The 24,688-nt window shown below is 41.8% G+C and overlaps 1 protein-coding gene and 1 long non-coding RNA gene across 2 annotated transcripts in view; one reads left to right on the top strand and one right to left on the bottom strand.

Annotated features, from left to right (window-relative positions):
* Nucleotides 1-24,688, bottom strand: part of LOC117828551 (chloride channel protein 1-like) — a 72,641-nt gene that overhangs the window by 4,958 nt on the left and 42,995 nt on the right. Inside the window, exons 13-22 of the mRNA XM_034705763.1 lie at nucleotides 24,068-24,152; nucleotides 17,594-17,749; nucleotides 12,405-12,474; nucleotides 9,680-9,790; nucleotides 8,357-8,570; nucleotides 7,863-7,996; nucleotides 7,620-7,711; nucleotides 6,142-6,234; nucleotides 5,759-5,846; nucleotides 3,042-3,128 (exon numbers count right to left, since the gene is read on the bottom strand). Coding sequence (XP_034561654.1) covers nucleotides 3,042-3,128; nucleotides 5,759-5,846; nucleotides 6,142-6,234; nucleotides 7,620-7,711; nucleotides 7,863-7,996; nucleotides 8,357-8,570; nucleotides 9,680-9,790; nucleotides 12,405-12,474; nucleotides 17,594-17,749; nucleotides 24,068-24,152 — 1,130 coding nt within the window. The remainder of the gene's footprint in view (nucleotides 1-3,041; nucleotides 3,129-5,758; nucleotides 5,847-6,141; nucleotides 6,235-7,619; nucleotides 7,712-7,862; nucleotides 7,997-8,356; nucleotides 8,571-9,679; nucleotides 9,791-12,404; nucleotides 12,475-17,593; nucleotides 17,750-24,067; nucleotides 24,153-24,688) is intronic.
* LOC117828555 lies at nucleotides 12,944-15,537 on the top strand. The gene is made up of 4 exons (XR_004634431.1): nucleotides 12,944-12,981; nucleotides 14,782-14,902; nucleotides 15,058-15,117; nucleotides 15,243-15,537. It is a non-coding gene; the product is annotated as an uncharacterized LOC117828555 (long non-coding RNA).

Raw genomic sequence — 24,688 nt, forward strand, 5'->3', positions numbered from 1 at the left:
AAAGAAGAAAGAAGAAGAAGAAGAAGAAGAAGAAGAAGAAGAAGAGAAGAAGAAGAAGAAGAAGAAGAAGAAGAAGAAGAAGAAGAAGAAGAAGAAGAAGAAGAAGAAGAAGAAGAAGAAGAAGAAGAAGAAGAAGAAGAAGAAGAAGAAGAAGAAGAAGAAGAAGAAGAAGAAGATCCAGCAGCTTGTTACAATTATCTAAGGATGCTTAAACAGATCCATGAAACAACATTTATTGAGCAGAAGACAGCGGAGTCTGATGGAGGCCGATCTCATCACCTCATCTGTTGTCAGTGTTAGCATGCACCACTGTTGTACTACCAGAGCACAGGAGTCCTTAAGGTGTAAACAATGTGTGTTTGTGTCCAGGAAGCAGCAGTAAAATAGTGTTTGCAAAAACCCAGTTTTTCCCAAGTACCCCTGTACCTTAGTTCACCTTGTAAGGACTTATTGTGGGAATGCAAAAGTAAGTATTGAAACAACTGCCTATCACATGCAATCACAGCTGAGAGAGGACTTTTTAATAACCAAACACAAACATTCAAATAAAGGACCAGTTTGACATTTTCACAGGCGTCCCTTGTTATTTTTATCTCACCTTTACTAAACAGTAATTACACCTCTGCATTCTGCGTACGTGTATTCTCATTCTTATTGTTTATCACTGCAGCCGCAGCAATGATACAAATGCAAGAATTAACAAGATGCTGACACTATTACACCAGGCGGATCATATTCCAAAGGTCAGAGTCTGGTTACCTGCCATGCACAAGACAAATACCTGATTCACAGCCAGAGTTCAGCCATGGTTTGGCGTGATTGCTGCTGGTGGCAATTTCCTACTGTGAATCTATTTGATATTCAGGACAGCAGAGTTGTGGCTCGCTGCTGTAAAAACAATCCCCGTGCAGGAGTAGGATTGAATCCAAAAACATAATAGAGAATCAGACTGGTAATTCTCACGCCACAGCAGTGGGCACAACAGAAATCAAATTCTAATCTTGCAAGCTTACAAGCATATGCTTATTTCCAATGTGGTTTTCATTCAAAAGATGACATGTATTGCTTTCCCTGCCAGGCTGAATAATAACTCTACCTCCAGTATCTGGCTCGCCCATTTCCATACGGGAAAAGGTTGAAAAAAAGAGGCTCGACTTCGGGGAGTTTGTCTGAGGATGAGGAAGCATTTGTGTATTCTTTGTGCCTCTGTCAATCAGATAACTGTGTATCTTCCTGAATAGAAAGCAGACCCCTTAATGAAAAATTCACCCTGCAAAAAATAATGGATAAATATTTATAACCCAGTGGTGTCAATGTGGGAATGTTTTGGGATGGCTTTGCCAAATAGACCGGCGGGGTGATTTGCATTTCAATGATTCATAACAAAAGAGGGAACAGTTTGCCAACACCTGTCAGAGACTGTCGCACACATTGTTCTTTTCAAACTGATTAAAAACAATGGCTGAACAACAATCAAGTGTTTGTCAATGCTAATTCATAGCTAATTTAAACAACCTTAAATCGTATTATGCATACGTAAATTATGCTCTGTACTCTTGAAAACAATTGCTACATTTAACGCACAGCTTTGGGTTCTCTATAGTCTGCATACAAAGATTTCTCTATGTTGTTATTATCTATACATCCTCATAAGTGTAATGACAACTACCCAGGGGCTGCAGATGATATATAGCAAAGATAGCTAAGCTGGCACATTATCAGAAATGACTTTAAAAATGCACTGTTCCTTTAACTTGCACTTTATTGATAGACTAAATACAGTGCATTGGAGAAAAGGGGTCTACTTCTGATGTGGTTGGATGGTTAAATATTAAGAGAGAAGGTATAAATGTTTAAAATATCATAGACCACAAACTCATCAAATCCTGTTTCCTGCAGCTATGAAATATTGCCAAAATCAGACCAATGCTTTCTCTTTCTGACCTTGACACATAAACTCATACTTTCATTTTCTCCTGTTTAGATTATTGCAGTTCCATTTACACCTGCCTCAGTCAATCATCTCTACACCGCTTACAGTCAATCCAAAATGTAGCCACCAGATTACTAACTCGTACCCACCGTCACTCCCATATCACCCTTGTTCTTGCATCACTCCTCTGGCTTCCCGTTAAATTCAGAATCAATTTCAAGATCCTTCTAACCACATACAAAGCTCTGCACGGCCTCACCCCCAGTTACATCTCCAAACTCTTTGTTCCTTCTTCCACCCCTCGTCCACTCAGATCATCTAACCTCATCCTTCTATCCATCCCTTGCTCTGAATATAAAACAAAAAGGTGACCGTGCTTTTTCCATCTACGGCCCCCTCCCTCTGGAATTTGCTTTCTCAAGCCATCAGGTCTGCTTTAAGAAACTACTCAAAACACATTTGTACACACAAGCCTTCATAGAACCTCCCATCTAATTTCCACGGCTGTCTGTCTCTTGCTTTGTTTGTCTGATTATTTCTGTGTATGTATTTTGTTTCTATTGTTTTGTGCATGTGAAGCACTTTGTAACCAAGCATTTTAAAAGTGATAACATGAAGCCCATGCGGAAGTGTTATAAACTGCAGTTCATCTGGCGTCCACTAGAGGCTGGCTGCAGAAACACTGAAAACCACATACACACCAATTCAAAAAAAGACGATCTTTGCAGCAGAAATAAACATGTTTACAGCCTGGTTCAAAAAACAGTTTAGGTCTACGTAGTTCATTTCTCTATCGGCACACACTGTATGAGGGTGATTTTTTTTTATAACACGACGGTTCAGAAGATATTTAGAATAGGAGTTTTGCCCAAATAAGGACATGACTGACTTGACTGACTGGTGGGAACACATCGCTGTTGGCTGGGAGGCTCAAACTCCGCCTCTTTACATCACACTAAGTGTGGTTGAGTTCAGCATTACCAATATAATACTACGTCCATTATTTAAACAGTCTATGGATAATTATCATGTATGCTACACATGAGTATTTAAAGTGGACAGACAAGCTATGAAAAGTGCAAACACACTCACACAGACACACACACACTGACCTGAGACTGTCCCTCTGCAGGTCTGCTCTGAGAGGTGAAGAGACTCCTGAGTGTTCTCCTCACAGACTGTAGAGACGCTTTGTCTGAAAACACAGAGGAGAAGAGATGGAGAGATTCAGACAGTGAAGGTCAAGAATTTAAACCAATACAGCTTCAGGAGGACGTGACTGTTCTGAAAGTGAAAATGAGGCTTTGGAGAGACTTCAACCACCCGAGCTTCTCCTTGTTATTGTTGCCTGGATACAACTTCACAGGGAGGCTGTCTGTTGTTGTGAGCGACAGGCGATGGAAGAGTTAACCGTGCCACAACAGATACACACACTCCATCTGCTTACAGGGAGTCAACATGCTGCCAAACTTTCCCTCTTAGCTGTAAGGGTCGCAGAGGTATTCATTCTAAAAGTTTGACATCTGCTGAGGCCAGAGATACAGGATGTGTTTGAGTCAGTGTGGAAAACTATGTGACAGACTGACTAATTAATAATGAGGATAATTACAGCCTTTAAAGCTGTAGACAGAACGATTAGAAGCACCTATAAGAAGCTGTGGGGTACAGCTGGCATTAAGAACAACTACTTGCTGCCCTCGCTGCTCCAACACAGGATCCTTTCTCATGTTCAGATTCTTGCTGGTGGTTATTTTATTCTTCAGACGTTCATTAAAGGTGGGTTTGTTCTCCGGCCACTAAAGTGATAACGTGGCACTTTTTGAGGTGGTGTAGGTAGAGTGTTAACTATAGTAGATGGTGGTTAGCATGCATTAGCAAAGCCACTTAAAGGCCCCATTTAACACCAAAATAGGAATTCAAGAGATTGCTGAATATTTTCACAGCTTCACCATCCTCTATGCTCCCATTTTCTCAGCCTCAAACCACAGGTCAGCTGTTTGTATAGGATATACTGTTGGGGGCTCAAACTTAAGCCTACTTACACGGCCTCAGCAGATGTGTGTCTAACATGAGTCTGGTCCTGCTGGAGGTTTCTGCCTGTTAAAGGAAGTTTGTCCTTGCAGCTGTAACTTGCTAAATGCTGCAAAGTGCTCTGCTCATGGATAAGATGAGATCAGACTCAGTCCTGTCTGTAAAATGGGACTGGATCTGATCCTGTCTCATCCTGTCTATACTCGTCTCATCACTATCACCTCTCTCTCTTATTCTCCTCTATCCCTCTTTCAAGACCCGACACGGCCTCAGCAGATGCGTGTCTAACATGTGTGCAATACTCATGGTGGATTAAGGTGGGGTCAGACTGAGTCTTACCCTGTCTTGAAGTTGGGTCTATGCTCATAATTTGACATAGAGTGGTCTAGACCTCATATGTTTGTAAAAGCATCTTGAGATAATGTTTGTTGTGATTTGGCGCTATACAAATAAACACTGTTTGATTGACCTAACCACAAAGTTTTCCACTCCCAGTGTCAGCCCATATAAACTACAAGTGATTTATTTTCATACGCTGGTTCAGAAAATTTTTCCACCTTGAAACGATCTGAAATGACTTTTCTTTACTTTCTTTTCCCAGTGCTTACTTTCTCTTTATAAATCACTGATACAGCTAATCTAAATCAGACAACAGCACATGGCATGTATGGCATTACAGATGGTATATGGTTCACAACAAAAGGGCTGTCCAGCAGTAAACAACAGCTGTGTAAATATTCAAAATATGGAGTACACTTGGAGGGCTGCACGATGGTGCAGTGGGTAGTGTTGTAACCTAGGTCGGACATGTGCCTTTCTGTGTGGAGTTTGCATGTTCTCCCTGTGCATGCATGGCGTCTCTCCGGGTACTCCGGCTTCCTCCAATAACATGCTTACCAGGTTAATTGATTACTCTAAATTGCCCGTAGGTGTGAGTGTGTGCATGAATGGTTGCCTGTCTCTCCAAGTTCGCCCTGTGATAGGTTGGCAACCTGTCCAGGGTGTACCCTACCTTCCGCACAAATTCAGCTGGGATTGGCTCCAGCCCCCCGTGACCCCGAACGGAATAAGCAGTCAAGATAATGGATAGATGGAGTACACTTGGACTGATAATAATTTTAAGTTGGGACGCTAAAGTGGCTAAAATACCTTCTGCTGCAGACCAGCTTCTGTTATGACTATCTGGCTCCTCCAATCAGGAGTCATGCTCTACTGTTGATAAGGACATATAACCACCTCCATTCTAAACATAATCAAACAATCCCTTTAACACATCTGAGAAATTTCTCAAGCTCCTCTGACCATCTGGGCTCTGATGATATGCTGAGTCACATCAGTAGAAATATTTCTCTGGAGAAAAACCAGGGGAGACAGAGGAAAGAATAAATCTCATTGCATCATCCGTGTGAGCAACACTTGTCTGAAAACATCTACAGCACTGTGACAAGGCCCATAAGGCTTCCTCTGCCCTGTCACACAACTCGACACGTGGAACTGAGATAAGGAAACAAGACCGACTATCCTTTGTTTCCACATTAAACTGGAAGTTACTTCAAAACAACAGGAAGTTGATTCAGTTTATTACAAAGAAAAGAAACTGGAGGTAGAGAGGTCTTCATCCTTTTTACCCTTGAAAAATAGTCAGTGCTTTATCAAACATTGTATTAATTAGGAGTTAGTTACTCTATCTATTCCCTTACCCACAAGCTGCCAGTGCAGAGATATGAAGGACTGTGGTACCTCTAACAGGGTTTTAAAAAAGAGTGCTTTGAATGTGCAGAATTCTTAACTCACCAGGAACAGGAGCGGTGTGGTTAGAGGAAGGCTCCTGAGGCTTCGAGGGAGGGAGGGGGCCGTTCCTCTCCTCCTGCACCGGGCTGCTCTGTAGACAAAGACTGAATGTAACTAAAAACAGCAGGTAATAAAGTCTCCTCTAAAACTCATGTGGGACATGATGACTGTGCTGCAAGATGAGATCAAATGTGTTTACGCTGATTCAAAAACACATCATGGTGCTTTAAATTAAAAAAGTAACTTAAGATATTAAACTGAGGCTGCTGGCTCGAGAGCAGCAAAGTCAACAAGACAGTAGATAAATATCATTTTACAGAGACACAGATTATTCCTCTTAGGTCGTTTAAGAAAGAAAAAACAGATGTAAGATTTTTAGGACCCACCTTCTCTCCTTCCTCCTCTTCCCCTTCATCTACGAAGGCGAAGGACTCCCAGCTGTGTTCCTGAGACTGATTCTGCTCCTGCAGGCTCTGACCCTGACCCCCGTTAAACAGATCAATACAGACAGGTTTTGTCAAAATACAGGAATTCAATTTAGTAAGAATACCAGTTTAGATGGTTATATAACTCCCTCGTGTTGTGAAACCTCCACGGAGGGACTCAATGTTCCCAGACTGGTTCAGAATGTGGCTGTGTTGGAACTACTCTAACAGAATCATGACACTTATTGAGCATTTATCCTTTTGAATGTGTTTTTATGGATTTTCTTTTCATGGATTAAGGATGCCATTGTAGTAAGAGTAATTAAATCCTTGATTTTATGTGGAATGGATTTTATATCCTATAATGCTTTCAGTTCTCTGTTTGTCAAACATCCTGATCTGTTTCTTCTTGAGAACTCCAGCAGTAGCTCAGTCCATAGGGACTTGACTTGGGAACCGAAGGGTCGCCGGTTCGAGTCCCAGTATGGATGAAGTTTGGCAAGTGGACTGGTGGCTGGAGAGGTGCTGCTTCACTTGCCTGGGCACTGCCAAGGTGCCCTTGAGCAAGGCACCGAACCCCCAATTGCTTGAGGTGCGCTGGTTGATAGCAGCATCCTCACTCTGACATCTCTCCCTAAGTGCATGTCCACTGCATATGTGTGCATTGTATGTATATACCCCAAAAAAACTGTGCGTGCAGCATGACCGAAAAATAACAGAAGTGAAAAAAATGTAATTTCCCCCTAGGGATTAATAAAGTACGTTCTTCTTCTTCTTCTCTTCTCAAAACAAGCTAAACAAGGGGAAGTCATCATCATCATCATCATCATCATCAAATCATGGCCTGTTGTGCTATTTATGTAAAAGAAATCTAACCAGTTAAAGCTGCAGTTCGTAGACTTGGGGTTAAAAAAAAACAGTACTTATTTTGTGCTGTACTTGGCAAAAAAGTCACAACACTCATCAACAGCCTTCAATAAATGAGGTATTTTGAGATTATGGCGAGATGTCTGTATTTTCCTCTGCCTCTGTATCCAGCAATCTATAAATTCCAATCTCTCCCGTCAACTCTGACCAATCAGAGCCACTCTCCTGATTGGTCCTCCTACATCGTCCTGATTGAGAGTGCACTACAATCTGTTTGTGGGCGGGGCTTAAAGGAGCAGAGTGGGGAGGGGGTATAGTGAGAGGGAAATCTGGTGTGGAGGGATAGTGTTGACATTCAAAATCTCTCCCTGAACTGATGTTTATTCCAGCAGCTACCAACAGCAGCTTCAATGCATTTACTTTTTCAATAACTTGGAGGATTTTAATTAAAAGTATAGATATAAAGTTAATTCAATGTTGGATATATATTATTATGGGCTATAGTTTTTTTTTAAAAGACAACAAAAACAACATGAAGAGCGTTTTAATCTCTGACTAAGAGTTTGACTCACCTGCGTCAGGAGCCTCCTCTCCGGCGACAACCACCAATCACAGAGAGCCAGAAGCTCCAGCCTGTCGACGCTGCCCAATAGGATCATAGAGTCTAGAAGCAGAGGGGAAAATGAACAGATCACTAATGCTGAATGAAATGCTCCAAAAACAAGCAGGCTGAACCTCATGAAGTGTTTCTGTTCGTTTGATGGGGAATTAAAATGAATGAATGAATGAATGAATTCCTCATTTAGGGTTTGTACCTTTGGAGTCAACCAGTGGTATTGATTTGAGTGAAAAGGAGTCCAGCAGGAGTTTGACTTCTCTGTATGTGGACTGAGAGGATATGAAGTTCACCTTTCTCACCATGATGTCTTCTACAAAGATGTTGTACTGGCTGGGGCACACGCAGACGCAGCAGTCAGCAGTGGTGGACTCAAATAACATGTTAGCATTTAGCAAGTATATCAAGGTTATGACACAAAAATCTGACCTCAAAGAGATCTCAAACAAGAGGCAGAGATCAAGGTTTTAGCTCAAACGTTCACATAAAAGCAGAAAGTTCCTGATCTGTAGTTCTGGTACTTTGTTAGATCTTTTAAAGCAGCTCATTTAGTTCTGAATTATAAAACCATCACATATGTAAACCCTTCTCTACAAATCCAATCAGTGCTGAACATTCAGCAGCTCCACAGCAGAGATGAACTTCTTCATTTACCTCTCATTGAAACATCTGCTGCGTCAAATTAGCACAAACCTCATGTGTCCGAAGCCGAGCTCTGGCAGGTAAGGCAGCTTCTTGACCTGAATGATGGAGTCGTAGAGGGAGGGCTGCAGACCCTGGGCCACCATGTTGGCCAGGATCACTGCCACCATCATGGGCAGGATGTGAGAGATCTGGCCTGTCAGCTCGAAGCAGATAACCGCCGTAGACACTGTGTGAGTTACGGCTCCTGTCAGAGCGGCGGCTCCTGTCAGAGACATGGGATGGGATGGGATGGGATGATGGGAGGAGGGGGGGTTGAAGGAAGGATGGGGGTTAAAGAAGAAAGAGGAAGAGGTGGTCAAACATGCAGATGAAAAGAGAAGTTAAGGGTAAGACGAAGGGAGTAAACTAAATGTGAACATACAGAGAGTGACAGGGACAAAAAGGAGAGGAAGACAGAAAGATTAGGAAACAGAGGGAGGTATTTTAGGCAAGAAGGGAAGATGAAAGATAGATCGAATGGAAAAGGAGAGAAGAAAGGTAGAGGATAGTGAGCAGCTTGATTGAAGGTAAAGATAATCAACAATTGGACTGAGAGGAAAAAAGTGGATAAATGAAAGAAGAGAAGAGAAATGAGCGCTGAGTGGAAAAGGAGGAGGTGGAGAGAGGAATAGGAAACAAAGGTTTGGATTCAAGAAAAGATTAATAAGAAGGTATACGAGCAGCGACAGGAAGCAACAAAGGTCCAAGACAAAATACTGAAGAAGGAGAGTGATCAAAAAGGAGAAGAGGAGGAATGACAGGAGTAAAACAAGGAACTAAGGAGGGATCAAAGGAGAAAGAGGAGGGAGGGATGTTGTAGGGCGATCCGGGGGGATGACTAGAGGGAAGCAAAGTTTCTGGGTCAGTGGCTGAGGTGAGGACAGCTGAAGGAACCCACAGTGACATTTTACTGTCACAGGAAAGGGGCCACATGCTGTGATGGAGAGGAGGAAGAGGAAGGAGAAAGGGAGGGAGAAGATGACAAACAAAGGGAAGGAGATAAGGAAGATTAGTCAGGGGCGAAAAGAGGAGAAGCTATAAGAGCGAAGGACAGAAGGAGAGGAAATATTGACCGAGTGCAGGAGATGGACAGTTAAGGAGGAGGAAGAGGACAGGAGGGACAGCCTGACGGTAAGACTTTGATGATGTGGGTTTCAAATGATGAACTGACTGAATATTTTAACTTGATTGTAATTGCTGGTTGTCAAACTTTGGCCCTGCCATGACTTTTTGAAACAGGAGGATGAAGGAAGGATGGAGATGAACTAACAGAAGTGATCAAACTGATGGAAGGGGGAGAATGTGCGCTATGAGGAGGAAAGGGAGACTAACCAATGACTGCGTACCCTCCAGGGATGATGCGGTATAGGATGCCATCGAACACGATCCCATGAGGAAACAGGGTGGCCATGATCTCTCCGACCAACCTGCCGAATGCAGCTCCTGGGGAAAGGAAGACAGGCTCAGAGAGTTTCTTTTCAACATGCTCAGAGTATAATAAAAAAAAATATATATATAATAATAATAATAATAACAATAATAGATAGGATTTGTATAGAGCTTTTTATGGTACTCAAAGTCGCTTTACAGAACAAGGAGAGGAGGGGTAGGAGAGTTTAGGTTTTGTATGCTTTTTTGAACAGGAAGGTCTTGAGTTAGTTTTTAAATGATTGAAGTGAGTCTGAGTTGCGGATGTGTAGAGGGAGAGAGTTCCAGAGTCGCGGCGGCGATGGCAAAGGCTCTGTCCCCCAAGCTGCGGTGCTTGGACTTGGTGATAGGGGGACAGGAGGTCGGCATCTGATGATCTGAGGTGGTGAGGTGAGGAGTGGCGTTTGAGGAGGTCGGTCAGGTATGAGGGGTCTAGGCTTAAAACTTCCCTTTTTGATAAAGCTTATAGTTAGAGCTGGCTCAGGCTTGGACCAGCTCTTAGTTATGCTGCTATCAATCAATAAATCAATCAATCAATCAGACTTTATTTATAAAGCGCTTTTCATACAATGACATTGTAACACAAAGTGCTGTACATAAAAACAACTTCCAAAATAGAATAAATTAAGAAAAAGATCCCATCCCCTGCCCCGACCCCAAACCCACCCCACAATCCTAAGGTTAAGAACACAATATATGCAACAATAGTAATAAAAACAATAAAAATAAAATTAATTAATTAAATAAAAAAGAAGTTGCTGAACAAACTGAGGAAACGCTCTCATGATATCTCAATGAGGAAACACTGGAAGTAAAATAAGATGTTAAAACTCAAAACAGGAAATTAAAATCACCAAAATAAAATACATTTCTAAGATAATAAAAGACTAAAATATTTAACCATTAAAATAACTTAGATGCGAGACTTAAAATAAATAAATAAGTAAATAAATAAATAAAGTAGAATAAAAGTGACTAAATTTGAAATAGATAATAAATAAATAAATAAATAAATAAATAAATAAATAAATAAATAAATAAATAAATAAATAGAACTATTAAGAATAAAAAACTTAATTAAAAGCAAGACTAAAAAGGTAGGTCTTGAGTTTGCCTTTAAAAATATTTATGCTCTGGGCAGCCCTCAGATCCTCTGCTATAGGCTTAAACTGCCGGGGGCACTGACACACTGGGATCCTATCTCACCCCCCTTCCCCCCAACCCCCTTACCACTTACTTTAACTCTCCCTGTCCCATTAAAGGTACTAACCATAGACCTTTCTGGAGTCCCTGAGCTCCCTTGTCTCGTAGGTTCTTCTGAGCTGCCGTAGACGTCCTCCTGCTGTGGACGTTCCAGACTCCAGCAGCAACAGCTTCTACTACTCGTCTCATCACTATCACCGCTCCCTCTCTCTCTTATTCTCCTCTATCCCTCTTTCCAGACCCAACTCGGTTGAGGCAGACGGCTGTCTAACATGAGTCTGGTACTGCTTGAGGTTTCTGCCTGTTAAAGGAAGTTTTTCCTTGCCGCTGTAACTAGCTAAATACTGCGAGGTGTAATGCTCATGGTGGATTAAGTTGGGGTAAGACTGAATCCTACTCTGTCTTGGTGTTGGGTCTCTGTTCATAATTTAACAGAGTACGGTCTAGACCTGCTCTGTTCGTAAAAGAATCTTGAGATAACGTTTGTTGTGATTTGGCGCTGTACAAATAAAGATTGTTTGAGGTTATTGAGGGCTTGAGCAGGATCTTGAAGTTGATTTGGTGCTGTATGCCAGTGGAGGTGCTGAAGGATGGGTGTGATGTGGGCTCTGGAGCGGGAGTGGGTGAGTAACCGGGCAGCTGAGTTCTGGACATGTTGTAGTTTTTGGAGGTCAGTGGAGGGAAGGCCGTAAAGGATGCTGTTGCAGTAGTCGAGTCTGGAGGTTGTGAAGGCGTGTATGAGTGTTTCAGCAGCAGAGGAGGAGAGAGAGGACCTGAGGCGTGCAATGTTGCAGAGGTGGAAGAAGGATGTTTTGGTGAGGTTTCTAACATGTGGTTTGAAGGAGAGAGTGGGGTCGAGGATGATGCCGAGGTTAGGCAATACGAAGTCTGATTTCTTCATTGTGAATTATCAAAGGAAACGGATCTCAGAAGGGGGAAAAGGCTCACCTAACAATCACTTACTGACTGATCTGAAACAGAACAGAACTAATGTAGCAGCAGCCGTTATGCTTTCTGTAAAACTTTGATGCATTGTGCAAATGTAGTGCGTGACTTTGCAAAAGGCCACATTTAAAAAAGCACAGAGAGACACACACACACACACACACACAGACACACACAAAGACGCACGCAACATGACCCAGCAGATCTACTTTACTCATTTGAAGTTGTTTACGGCTGTAATGATGAATATTTTAAAGTGAAGCTCTGGTAAAGGTCACGCTCCAAAAAGCTTTTCACTCTGCATAAACATCAGATAAACTGCAAACTACTGCAGATGAACACTGATTCCTAACATGGTGATCTGAATAACAATACACGGAGATCTAAAGACAAATCAGGAATATAACCTTGGGAACATGCATGTAAAATCATCGTCATAACCTTCATTATAGCATCTAAAGGCGTCATGTGTGTAACTTACCCAGTATGAAGACAGGCATGAAGGCGCCTGATGGAATCGGCATGGTGGTGGCCACTGCAGACATCCAGAACTGCAAGATAGAAAATGTGCAACACTGTTCAGTAAAGAGACCAGTGTGTTCTTGAACCTGACTGTAGTACTGCTTTGAATCCATGTCAGACAACCACCTGTGGACACGATCAAACACAGAACGATGCTACATGCCTTTTAATGCCACAGTGTTTTCTGATATCTAAACCATGTCGGCTGATCTGAGAGGGCGGGCAGGCTTATACCGAGTGAGAAGGTCTGTGATGTACTGGAGAGCCTGATTGTGTAGAGCTTTGTAAGTTAGTGACAACATTTTGAAATCAATGCCGAATTTAAAGGTGACAAGTTACAGGCTTTTTTCTGTGTCTGTGCCTTTAAATGAGAATGAGCTCTCTGACCACGCCCCCTCAGGAAGTGGATGTGGCCTCGGCTCTCCAGCACGTTGATCTAATGTTTACATGTTGGCTGAATATACACGGCTGCTCACAGACCCGCGTTACTTCAACCCTCTGAATCTGATCCAGAATCTGATCCTCCCATATTTCAGGTAGAGAACCATTAAAAAGTTGATTTTGCATGATATGTCACCTTTAACAGGAAGCCAGTGTAAAGAAGCCAGATTCTGAGTTATGTGATCTGATTTTTCGTGACCCAGTGATTAATCAGGCAGCTGCATTCTGAGTTAATTGAAGGTGGTGAAGAGAAGTATGAGATAAACCCGAATAAAGGGCATTGCAAAAATCCAATCTTGACAGGATAAAGGCATGGACAACCTTGTGTAAGTCATTAAATGATAAAGATGATTTGATTTTGGAAATTAGTTTCAGATGGAAAAAAAACAGTCTGCACTACCTTTTTAATCTGGGCACCAAAACAAAGCTCAGAGTCAAACAGTACACCTAAGTTTCTTGCTGTAGGTTCAATGTTAAAGCTGCTGTGAGGAACTTTTGTTTTGTATCGATTCTGGCGCCCCCCTTGTGGACAAAGTGATACCTCTTATCTCTTGTCCTATACATGCAAAAGTAGTGTTTTCAACAAAAACCTCCTCCTGTTGTCTTTTAACAGTCAACTTTATCAGGCAATGTGATTATTTTCCATGAAAACAGTCAAATAAAGGCTGTTTCTGAAGTGAGATGTCCATCATCTGGTCTGACACCTACCCCCTCAGGGCGGTTTCAGGCATTAAAAATGTCAACAGAGAAGGTGTCAGTGTTGCTGCTGATGGTCTCGTTTGCTATTGAAGGTCATAAAGAGGCATCGGTATCATTTTCAGTCTGTTTCTCAGCTAGTTCAAAACTCCTCACAGGGCCTCTGAAAGGGTTTCAAGATGTCTGAGTATGTTATTAGTAGAATTTTTATTAGGGGAACATATATCTGGGAGTCATCGACGTAGCAGTGATATTGTACAATATGGTTTCTGATGATGTTACCCAGGGGAAGCATGTAAACAGAGAAAAGTAAGGGACCTAGAATTGACTCTTGGGGCACACCTTAGAATAAGCTGAACGAGTCAGCACAGAGGTCGAAAAAGAAACAAGGTTTAACCTCATCTCCTCTGGTCATCACCTTTTTCTCGTTTCCTGTCATTTTCAATCATCTCATTTGATGCTGGGGGAACTGGCACACTGACACACTGGGATCCTAGCTCACCCCCTTTCCCCCAACCCCTTCATCACTTACTTTAACTCTGCCTGTCCCATTAAAGTTACTAACCATAGACCTTTCTGGAGTCCCTGAGCTCCCTTGTCTCGTAGATTCCTCTGAGCTGCCGTAGACGTCCTCCTGCTGCGGACGTTCTGGACTCCAGCTGCAACAGCTTCTGCTACTCGTCTCATCACTATCACTTCTCTCTCTTACTCCCCTCTATCTGTCTTTCCAGACCCAACTCGGTCGAGGCATGATGGCTGTCTAACATGAGTCTGGTCCTGCCTGAGGTTTCTGCCTGTTAAAAGGAAGTTTTTCCTCACCACTGTAACTAGCTAAATACTGCGATGTGAAATGCTCATGATGGATTAAGGTGGGGTCAGACTGAGTCTTACCCTGTCTTGGTGTTGGGTCTCTGTTCATAATTTGACATAGAGTGGTCTAGACCTGCTCTGTTTGTAAAAGCGTCTTGAGATAACGTTTGTTGTTATTTGGCTCTATACAAATAAAGGTTGATTGATTGATGCCAACCTTAGATTTTGTGCTGCAAAGCAAAAGCAGGGATGTTGTGTCTTTTTTGAATTTGAGGGTGAGAAGAAACAGTTTGGTTACGGCTTGATGAGCGACACAAGTGGAGAATCTAGAAAACGTGTCTCTGTGTGTTAGGGAGGGAATTGAATCACTCTTGTGTGTCTTTGAGCAGGGCACTTAATGAACACCTGCTCCAGAGAAGCTGCAGAGGATGGTGCTGGAGCTGCACCGGGTGGCTTTTCGATGAACGTGATGCGTGGGTAAAAGATCAAACATGGAGACTCCTCCGCAGGGTAAAATAAAGCGACCTTTAAATGTCATTTAAACTGTTTGTCTCCAAACAATTTCCTGCAGTTATCAGAGTTTAGCTCTAGAATAGCTTTCCAAATAATACACTTTGTTCTCGACTGCAAAGAGCTCATCAGGGGTAATGATTACCTTCACACAGGCTCGGGGTTTTTCACAGGCGCCACATGCTGGGCTTTCTCATTCGGATTCAAAGGAATTGGTGAGGAAACACTACATTTCCATTTTAACAGGCCAGATTACCATTCCACACATGATTCGTCATCATCGTTTGAGGACTTAATTACTGTGTTACACGATAAAAACTCATTAGTATGTCTCTCACAGGATGGCTGCAATCATGATGACTGAGGACTGAGCTCACTGTCCTCTTCTCTCGTTTTGATCCTGACAATCACGCAGACACACACCGACCACACTGACATTCAGCTCACCCTTTCATCGGACACACAAACCCTGAGAGGAACACTGAGACACAACGCTGGAGCAACTGTTTGATATGAAGGATATGGAGCTCAAAAAGAAAGAGAGGAAACATGGACGACATGTGCAGGTGGAGCCAAGGAGCCACTTGAGGAAAATGAGCATGCTTCTGACACCGTACTCTTCTTACAAATGAGGCAGTTATTCTGTGACTGAGTTCATATCATGAAATCTTGATCAGCATGTCAATGTTTGCCACATTACACTTCATCCAACTAATAAAGACTTAATGTGACACTCAGGGTCTGATTCATGTCAGACAAACACAGACAGAGTCATCCAGTGAAGGACACAGGGAGGTGGGAATAAAGAAGCAGAGCATCATGTGATGACATGTGGTGGAAAGGAAGATCCAGTGTGTGTTTGAGTGTATTAGAAGAAGGATGACAGCAGCAGAAGGCGACAGAAAAGCTGAAAATACACAGTATGTGTGTGTGTGTGTGTGTGTGTGTGTGTGTGTGTGTGTTGGGAGAGGAGTTTTACCAGCCAGCTGCTCTCAGTTTTGGTTGAATTAAGTTTTCACAGCAGGGAGCCGTTCTGCTCAACTGAGAAACACCATGACTGAACTAATACAGAGGATGACGCTGAGCGACAGCCACTAATATTCTGCTGATTGGATTATTTATCAGGTGCTTCTGCTTAATACGACTTCAGGGAGTAGAGAAAAACTGACTAAGGTTAGAATAAATAAATAAATAATAATAATATTATTAATAATAATAAAAAAAAAGCATAAGAAGAAGAAGGAGGAGGAGAAGAATGAGGAGGAGAAGAATGAGGAGAAGGAGAAGGAGAAGAAGAAGGAGAAGAAGAAGGAGAAGGAGAAGAAGAAGGAGAAGAAGAAGGAGAAGAAGAAGGAGAAGAAGAAGGAGGAGAAGGAGAAGAAGAAGGAGGAGGAGGAGAAGAAGGAGAAGGAGAAGAAGAAGAAGAAGAAGAAGAAGAATGTTTTGCCCTAAGTTTTCAGAGTCAGAATTCTGACTTCGGGGGGCGATGAAGTATCGGATATGTGTCTTGGAACACTTGATAAAAGTATTTGTAGTTAGTGTACACTACCAGTCAAAAGTTTGGACACACCTTCTCATTCAAGGGTTTGTATTTATTTTAACTACTTAAACACTGTAGATTAATACTGAAGGCATCAAAACTATGAAAGAACATATATGGAATTATTTAATTAATAAAAAAGTGTTAAACAAAGCAGAATATGTTTCATATTTTAGATTCTGTAAAGTAGCCCCCTTTTTCCTTCATGACAGCTTTGCACACTCTTGGTATTCTCTCAGTCTGCTTCATGAAGTGGTCTCCTGGAATGGTTTCTAATTAACATGAGCCTTGTCAAGAGTTCATTTGTAGAATGACTTGCCTTCTTAATGTGTTTGAGACCATCAGTTGTGTTGTTCAGAGGTAGGGTTAGCACACAATGGATAGCCCTATTTGACTACTGTTGTAATCCAGATTATGGCAAAACCAGATTATTCCATAGTTTTGATGTCTTCAGTATTAAACTACAATGTGGAAAATAATTAAAATAAATAAAAACCATTGAATGAGAAGGTGTGTCCACAAAGTTTTGACTGGTAGTGTATGTGGAAGGGTTCCTGTCAGCTACATGAGGCAACATGAGACTCACAGAAAAATGCTTCATCATTCTTCTTTGTCTGTTTAGCTGCCTTGGGATTTGAGTTTGTCATCACAGTGTTTATCATCCTTTGTCCACCTGTGTGCAAGCTGTGTGATATTTGACTGACTTAACACACAGTACATATTGATCAATGGCCACAGATTACACAAGAACTGTAACTCTCCAGTGTGTGTGTGTGTGTGTGCGTGTGTGTGTGTGTGTGGGCGGCTGCTTCAAGAAAGCATAAGAATCCTAGAGCTGCTGGCAGCTCGCCCACACTGCTGACCTTGGACAGAATGAAAAGGAGGGAGACAAAGACACACAAGTACACACACAGATGTCCCTGTCACCGACACACAACATGAGTGACCTGCAACAAATGCCCCTGACGAAGAGGAAGGGGATGATGACGAAAATGCTGACGTAAGGTGGAGCCAACCTCACACACACACACACACTCTGTCTGTCACTTACACACACACATAGCCACACACACATGTATTATCTAAAATACACATGCAGACAAACAATGGCACAGAGTCAGCCAGCACACAACAACCTTTACAACACACACCTTCATGATGAAGAAGAGCAGCAGGACGAGGAAGACGCTGACATCGGGGTGCAGCCAGGCGATGGAGAGTCCCAGACCGACAGGGGGTGGACTTCCTGAAATCTTTGTCCATGTGAAGTTGTCAAACAGAGAGTTGATGCACTCCCTGGGCATCAGCTGGAGAGGGGGAGAGAGGGGGAGAGAGGAGATTAGAAATATACGGAGCAGGGGAAGAAGAGAGGGGGTGATCGAAAAGAGACTTACAAGAAGGGTGAGATGCAGGGGAGGAGAAGTAAGAATGATTCAAGAAAAAGGGAAGAGGGAGAAAAAGGAAGGGGGTGAAGTGGTGGAGGTAAAGAAGGAATCAGAGATACAGAGGTAGGAAGCAGTGATATAACACCCAACATAATGTCCACAATATTCACCTGATACAGTGATTCTGCAATCATTGATACAATGTGAGACAATCATTTAATGAAACCACATTAGGGAAAATCTAATTTAATTAATATATTATACAAAATATTGATATTTAGTGAGAGTGGCATAGAGATGTAAGGATATATAACAAGATGGTAAAAAATCGATACAAATAAGGGTGGATTAAAATCGATTCAACAACATTTGTATTGGGATATTATGTTTAAAGAGTAGAAGGCGCTATCTGCATTTCACTCTGCTTGTTCAACATCATCAAGTCTCTTGCGCGGCTCTCTCATCACTCGCTGAGTTGAGCATAACAGACATGGCGGCAGCAGGTGAAGACCGAGCAGTTCAGGACGCACCTTTGTGTTTGAAGTCTGAGGTATGGCAGCATTTTGGCTTTCCCTGATATTCCTGAAGAACAACATGTCAATTCCAAGACATGAGCATCAGCTGCACTTTAGTGTATTTAAAGAGATTTACTTCATTTGTTTGAATATTTAACACTTTCATTTGGGGATCGTTCAATTTCCATTTCTTTATTTTATATTTTATGTATTTATTCATTCATTTCTTTAATTTGTATTCATCTACTCAGTTTTAGTGATATTTTTAGCCTTAGTTTTATTTTTCAACTCTTATCCTTACCCTTTTTTAAAATCTATTTATTTTAACTATATTTTTAATTCTTAATTTTAATGCTTTAACTTATTTTAATTACACATATTTTATTTTGGTGTGCATTGGTCTCTATTTTATTTTATTTTATGCTGTTTCTATTTTTAATTTTTCTTATTATTATTATTGTCCCCTAATATGTCTTGCCATTGTTTCATTTCTGCTTCTTACTCGTTTTTCAATGGCTGTAAAGCACTTTGGGTTGCATTTGATTTGTATGAAAGGTGCTATATAAATAAAGCTTGATTGATTAGCTTGATAAATTTTGAGTTCAATCCAGTTTTCTTGAAAAGCGTTAGAGCATCATGAGTGAATCTTATCTTGAACCAAAAATCAGGATTTGAATTGAACCGTGGGTTGAGTGTATCCTTACATCCCTAGTATCCCATGAGTCAGGGTGTTTTGATATTTTGTCCCACTCTTGGTAAGAAGTAGAGAGAATGTGTGGAAGGAAACTGGAGAAACTAAAGACATGGGAAGGATAGGGAAGAGGGGGAAAGAAACAGATTAAGGAGGACATGAAAGGTGAAAGAGGAGAGGGGGTCAAAGGACATTTAGGGGAAAGAGAAAACAGATAAAAAGTAGAGAGTGAGTGAAGGTTAATGACTGATAATGAAAAGAGACAGGGAGGGAATGGATGTAAAAAAAAAAAGGATTAAGGGAAGTAGAAAAAATGGAGGGCAAAAAAAAGTGAAGGGAGGAAGAAAGTCAAATATTATTCTCTAAATATTTAAAGAGATTTACTTTATTTGTTTGAATATTTAAAACTTTCATTTGGGAATCGTTCAATTTCCATTTCTTTATGATTGTTCTGAAATTTTCCAACAAGGTTTTGAGTTTTTTTGCAAGGTGCTGAAAAAAAGAGTGCAGTCGTTTTGAGTTACACCTTAAGAATGAAAAAGGATTACTTTGATTACAAAGAAATATAAGAGAAAAACTATATACTGCAACTGTCCATATCTGAGATTTGAAATAAAAGAATAATCATTTAAATTTTGAGTTCAATCGAGCGTTAGAGCATCATGAGTGAATCTTATCTTGAACTAAAAATCAGGATTTGAATTGAATCGTGGGTTGAGTGTATCCTTACATCCCTAGTATCCCATGAGTCAGGGTGTTTTGATATTTTGTCCCACTCCTGGTAAGAAGTAGAGAGAATGTGTGGAAGGAAACTGGAGAAACTTAGGGACATGGGAAGGACAGGATAGAGGGGGAAAGAAACAGATTAAGGAGGACATGAAAGGTGAAAGAGGTCAAAGGGCATTTAGGGGAAAGAGAAAGCAGATAAAAAGTAGAGAGTGAGTGAAGGTTAACGACTGATAATGAAAGAGACAGGGAGGGAATGGATGTAAAAAAAAAAAAGGATTAAGGGAAGTAGAAAAAATGGAGGGCAAAAAAAAGTGAAGGGAGGAAGAAAGTCAATGGGATAAACAGGCAGGAAGTCATCCAGAAATCTGGGAGCAGACGGGTACGTGTGGCCCTGTCCAATGACTCATTCTCTTTAGATGACTCATGAATGACTAATTCACTTCAACCATCTTCCTCCTGATTTGCATAGATGCTTCTGAATTTGCTCACAGGCACACATCCCAGCGCAGCCTCCCGCATCTGCATAACATCGCTGCAGGGGGAAACAACACATACATCATTTTGATTTCTCTCTCTCTCTACTTTTATACATTTGACTTCAGCTAATGTTGAATGGAGGCGCCTGAAATGTTGAATTCACGGTTCAGTGTGCGAGTGGAAAAAGTTAGGGATCAGCTCGGTGACAGACTGCTGTTGGCATCGACAGAGCAGGATGTAATAATAGGCTTTACTGTGCCTTTTTTGAAGTTGTGGGTTCACGTCTGGTTCACACTCCACCTAGCATTTAATCTCCCCTCGCTGTGCTGCTTCCTCTGTCGCTGAACACTGTGCTATCACGTTGGATTTGAGGGATTTTATTCCCCCACAGCAATATGAGCACTTTTAAGGGGAAGAGGTACCTGTGTGTTTGTGTTTCTATTTACATAAAGTAAAAGAATATAAATGTAGTTATCACTTCACCCGCCTGTTATGTTAAAACAATGCCGTGAGTTTGTTCTAAGGAAGGTGTGAGACTGTCTACAGGAGGGTGTGAAAGACATACACTGAGGGCACACAGGAGAGAAAAAAAAAACATGTTACAGTGTTGCTGACTGACATATGTACACAGATGGTAACACATGTGTTTACAGAAGCATATAACACACACACCTTGTTCACACTAAGTGGTTTATTCTGAGCGTCTGTGAAGCACATGATTAGCTCTCAGCTCTCTCAGCTCGGGGTGTTAATACATGGCTGTCTGAGCTTTCACCTTAAGACTCCCTGTGTACAGACAGCACAGAAGGCTGCAGGCATGAAGCGTCTATTCTTGTAGAAACACTGACGCTGAATTCAGAGTACAGCAACTGCTGCATATATATATTATTAAGGTGTTCAGAATTTTCAGGATAGGATCACACTTCATGCAGCTGTGAGGAATCTTCACATCCTGTGGATTGTTCAGGTATTCTTAGAAACAAACATGTTCTCGGCCTGTTGAATAAAAGACCTTCATGTGGCTAGTCTTTGCTTTTTCATTTTTCAAGAAAGATCATAACATCTGGTATATCAGTCACACCGGTGTGAGACTCATAGTTTTTGCAGGTTTCTGAAGAGAAAAAAGTTTCAGCTCTTCTCCCACATGAAGACTTCCATTGCATTCAACAAAGTCCACAATGTGTGCAGCTGTGAACCTCTTTATAGTAGCACCTGTTTTCTGTTATCCTGCTTGTCCCGGTACAGTAGTGGATCTCAGTAGAGGACATGTTTTCAGCTGTGAGGTGCGAACAGACCGAATGAGTACATTAGCTTCAGCTTGCACGAACATTAGCCATGGTCTGGACCAATTTACAGAGACTTGCATCATCCTCCTCTGCTGTTAATATGACTTGATGATATAATTTTTTATGTTTTTATACCAAAACATCATTTAAAATAATGTTATTCTGGAAATGATACTGTTTATTATACGATTGATAATTAAAGTGAAATGCATGCACGCATATCATCCATCCATCCATCCATCCATTATCTGGACCGCTTATTCCATTAGGGGTCACAGGGGGGGGGCTGGAGCCTATCCCAGCTGGCTACGGGCGGAAGGCAGGGTACACCCTGGACAGGTCGCCAACCTATCACAGAGCAAACACTGAAAGACAGACAACCATTCACACCTACAGGCAATTTAGAGTTATCAATTAACCTGGAGAGCATGTTTTTGGACTGTGGGAGGGAGCCGGAGTACCCGGAGAGAACCCACGCATGTATGGGGAGAACATGCAAACTCCACACAGAAAGGCACCTGCCCTGCCGGGGATTCGAACCAGGAACCTTCTAGCTGTGAGGCAACAGCGCTACCCACTGCACCAGCACGCATATCAATCATAAGTCAAAACATTGTTACAAATTGCTGATTTAATAAAAGCCTAAATGATACAAAAATGGTATTAAAGAGGGTCTTTTTGTTTTATTTCTCTCAATACTTTTCATGTAAAGGCTGATTTATAATTTTGCACTGAATCGACGGCGTAGCCAACGCCCGAGGTCCGCATAGATCCCGTACCTACGCAGAGGCCTACGTACGTAGCTGACGTGCACCTCCACCAAAATGTAACTACTCGTTGAATCAACGCCTAATCTCCTCCTCTCTATTCTTCCCTGTAATCATGTCTGTATGATAAACAGCAACATGTATCAGCTGTAGATTAACATAACACGCTCTGAATCGCTGTGGAAAAGTGCTCCCGGCTGAAACCTGACCGCCTACACATGCTTATTTTTCTCAATAGGAAGGAGTAGACAGAAAACTGGACACTGTGAGTCTAAAATATGTTTCTGTTCAGTTCCATTGTTGAAGTCTGAGGCTTCACTTTTATGACTGTGTGTCTGCAGAGATTATGAGCCTGCTCCACACGTTGATATTCAGCATGTTTAACATTTTAAACACCTCAATACAATCTGTAGCTACTCAATACTGTCAGTTATATACATTGTGTTGTGAAGGAAAATTAGATTCAGGGGAGAAAACGCATTTTGCATTGTTTTTGACATGGAAATGTTTTTTTCTAATGATTAATCGATAATTGATCGTCAACATTTCCAAAGATCGACCACAGAAAATACTTGAAATTTACATCCCTACTCCTTCCCTGCGAGCTGAGGAGAAGGAGGCAAGGACAACGTGCTGGTATTGAGGTGCAAGCTTAAAAAAGACAACATCAACCTGTCCTTCCACCCACCGTTAAGAGGAATGTAAGATCTACCTACGATAAGGTGGACGAGCTAACCCAGCACCAAAGTAGCATCATGCTAACAGAGATAACACCGGACACGAACGCCACATTGGAAGGATTTCACCTGCTGTGGGCGGACAGGATACAGGAGAGCAAGACTGAACTAACTGGTGAAGAAGGCCAGCTCAGCTCAGTCCTGGACCCTGTGGAGGTGGTGGCTGACAGGAGAATTTCTGCCAATATGTCGTCTTTGATGAACATTTCTTTTCTATATATATTCTTGTTGAAATTCTCGTTCTGTACACCTTTTTGTTTGCTGCTGTAACTCCATGAATTTCCCCATTGTGGGGCGAATAAAGGCGTTTCTTATCTCTTATCTTATCTTACATTAGCTTTAAGTAAGAGAGCTCACAGCTCATATTCTAAATGTGAATCCTAACTATTAAGACCATCAGAGCGTCCCACTTTATGTAACCTGCTGTCCCACTTTGCTAAATACACACACACACACACACACAAAAATATGGCTCTGGGCAAACTGTGCAGGAATGGATTTGAACAACGTACATTTCTTTGAGCTTCTTACACACAGTAATGAATTCATCCCGCCACATTAACGCCACTGACAGATCAAAGCTGAGTGTCCCTCCAACGCTCACGCTGAGAGGTCGCAGTTTGAGAATGTTTAACTTCAGTACCCATGAATCCTGTGATGTAGCATCAGTGAGGGGACACGGCAGGTTTATATTTATCACATGTACTAACTTGTGATGAGGCTTTTCAGCACTGAAATCTAAACAGACAACAGATCTGAGAGAGTGCTGGTTGGGTTTTGCTTTCTGGCTGTGATTCATCATCTTTTTCTGTGTTGTTCAGAAGCAGGTGTACTCCGACATGAAGATCTGTGTTTGTTGATGTTTTTAAACATGTTCATTAATCGCCGCTGCTCTCTTTTGTGGGGCGCCGTTTGCTGCTGTTCTTTGTTTTCTATAAAGCTGTCAGCATCGCATGCAGGTGAGATCAGATTTACATGACCTGAAGTCAACTTTGTTTACGTGAGGGACAGGAAAGACAACAACACATGAACTCTGACCTCGCCTGCCATGAACTGTCCAAACCCTGGTGGGAAGGTCAAGGTGGCGATGACCAGCGTTACCACAGCGGGGAAGATCAGCCGGCTGGGAGGGGAAACAGAAAACAGTGTTTAAAAAGAGTTGATGTCAGGGCGTCATTGGCCTAGTGGCCCATATACAGAGGCTATATCCCTCATCTCAGAGGTCTCAGGTTCGATTCTAGCCTCCACCATTTGCTGCATGTCTCCCCTGACTCTCTGCTCCCCACATTTCCTGTCTCTCTTCAGCTGTCCTGTCCTTTAAAGGCGAAAATGTCCCAAAAATATAACTTTAAAAAGAGTCGATGTCTACACACTGAAAGTCTTAAACAAATCATTTATAGCACAAGAAGCAAGAGTGAATTCTCCATTGTTGGATTCACTTCTTAACACTGGAGTTATAGTAAAGAAGCCAATGAGCTGTTACCCATTATAAGAGATCAGAGATCTGACTGATAAAACTCAAGTGGACTACAGGTTAGTGATGTGTCGGTCGTGAAAAATCTGGCTCTAAGAGCCGGCTCCTGACTGGGCGTTTTTTTAAATTTTTCTCGTCTTTTTCTGTTAAAGCCTCACGTGATTGGTCAAGACATATGGTAGCGT

Source organism: Notolabrus celidotus, chromosome 16 (assembly GCF_009762535.1).
Source record: "Notolabrus celidotus isolate fNotCel1 chromosome 16, fNotCel1.pri, whole genome shotgun sequence".
Taxonomy (NCBI): domain Eukaryota; kingdom Metazoa; phylum Chordata; class Actinopteri; order Labriformes; family Labridae; genus Notolabrus; species Notolabrus celidotus.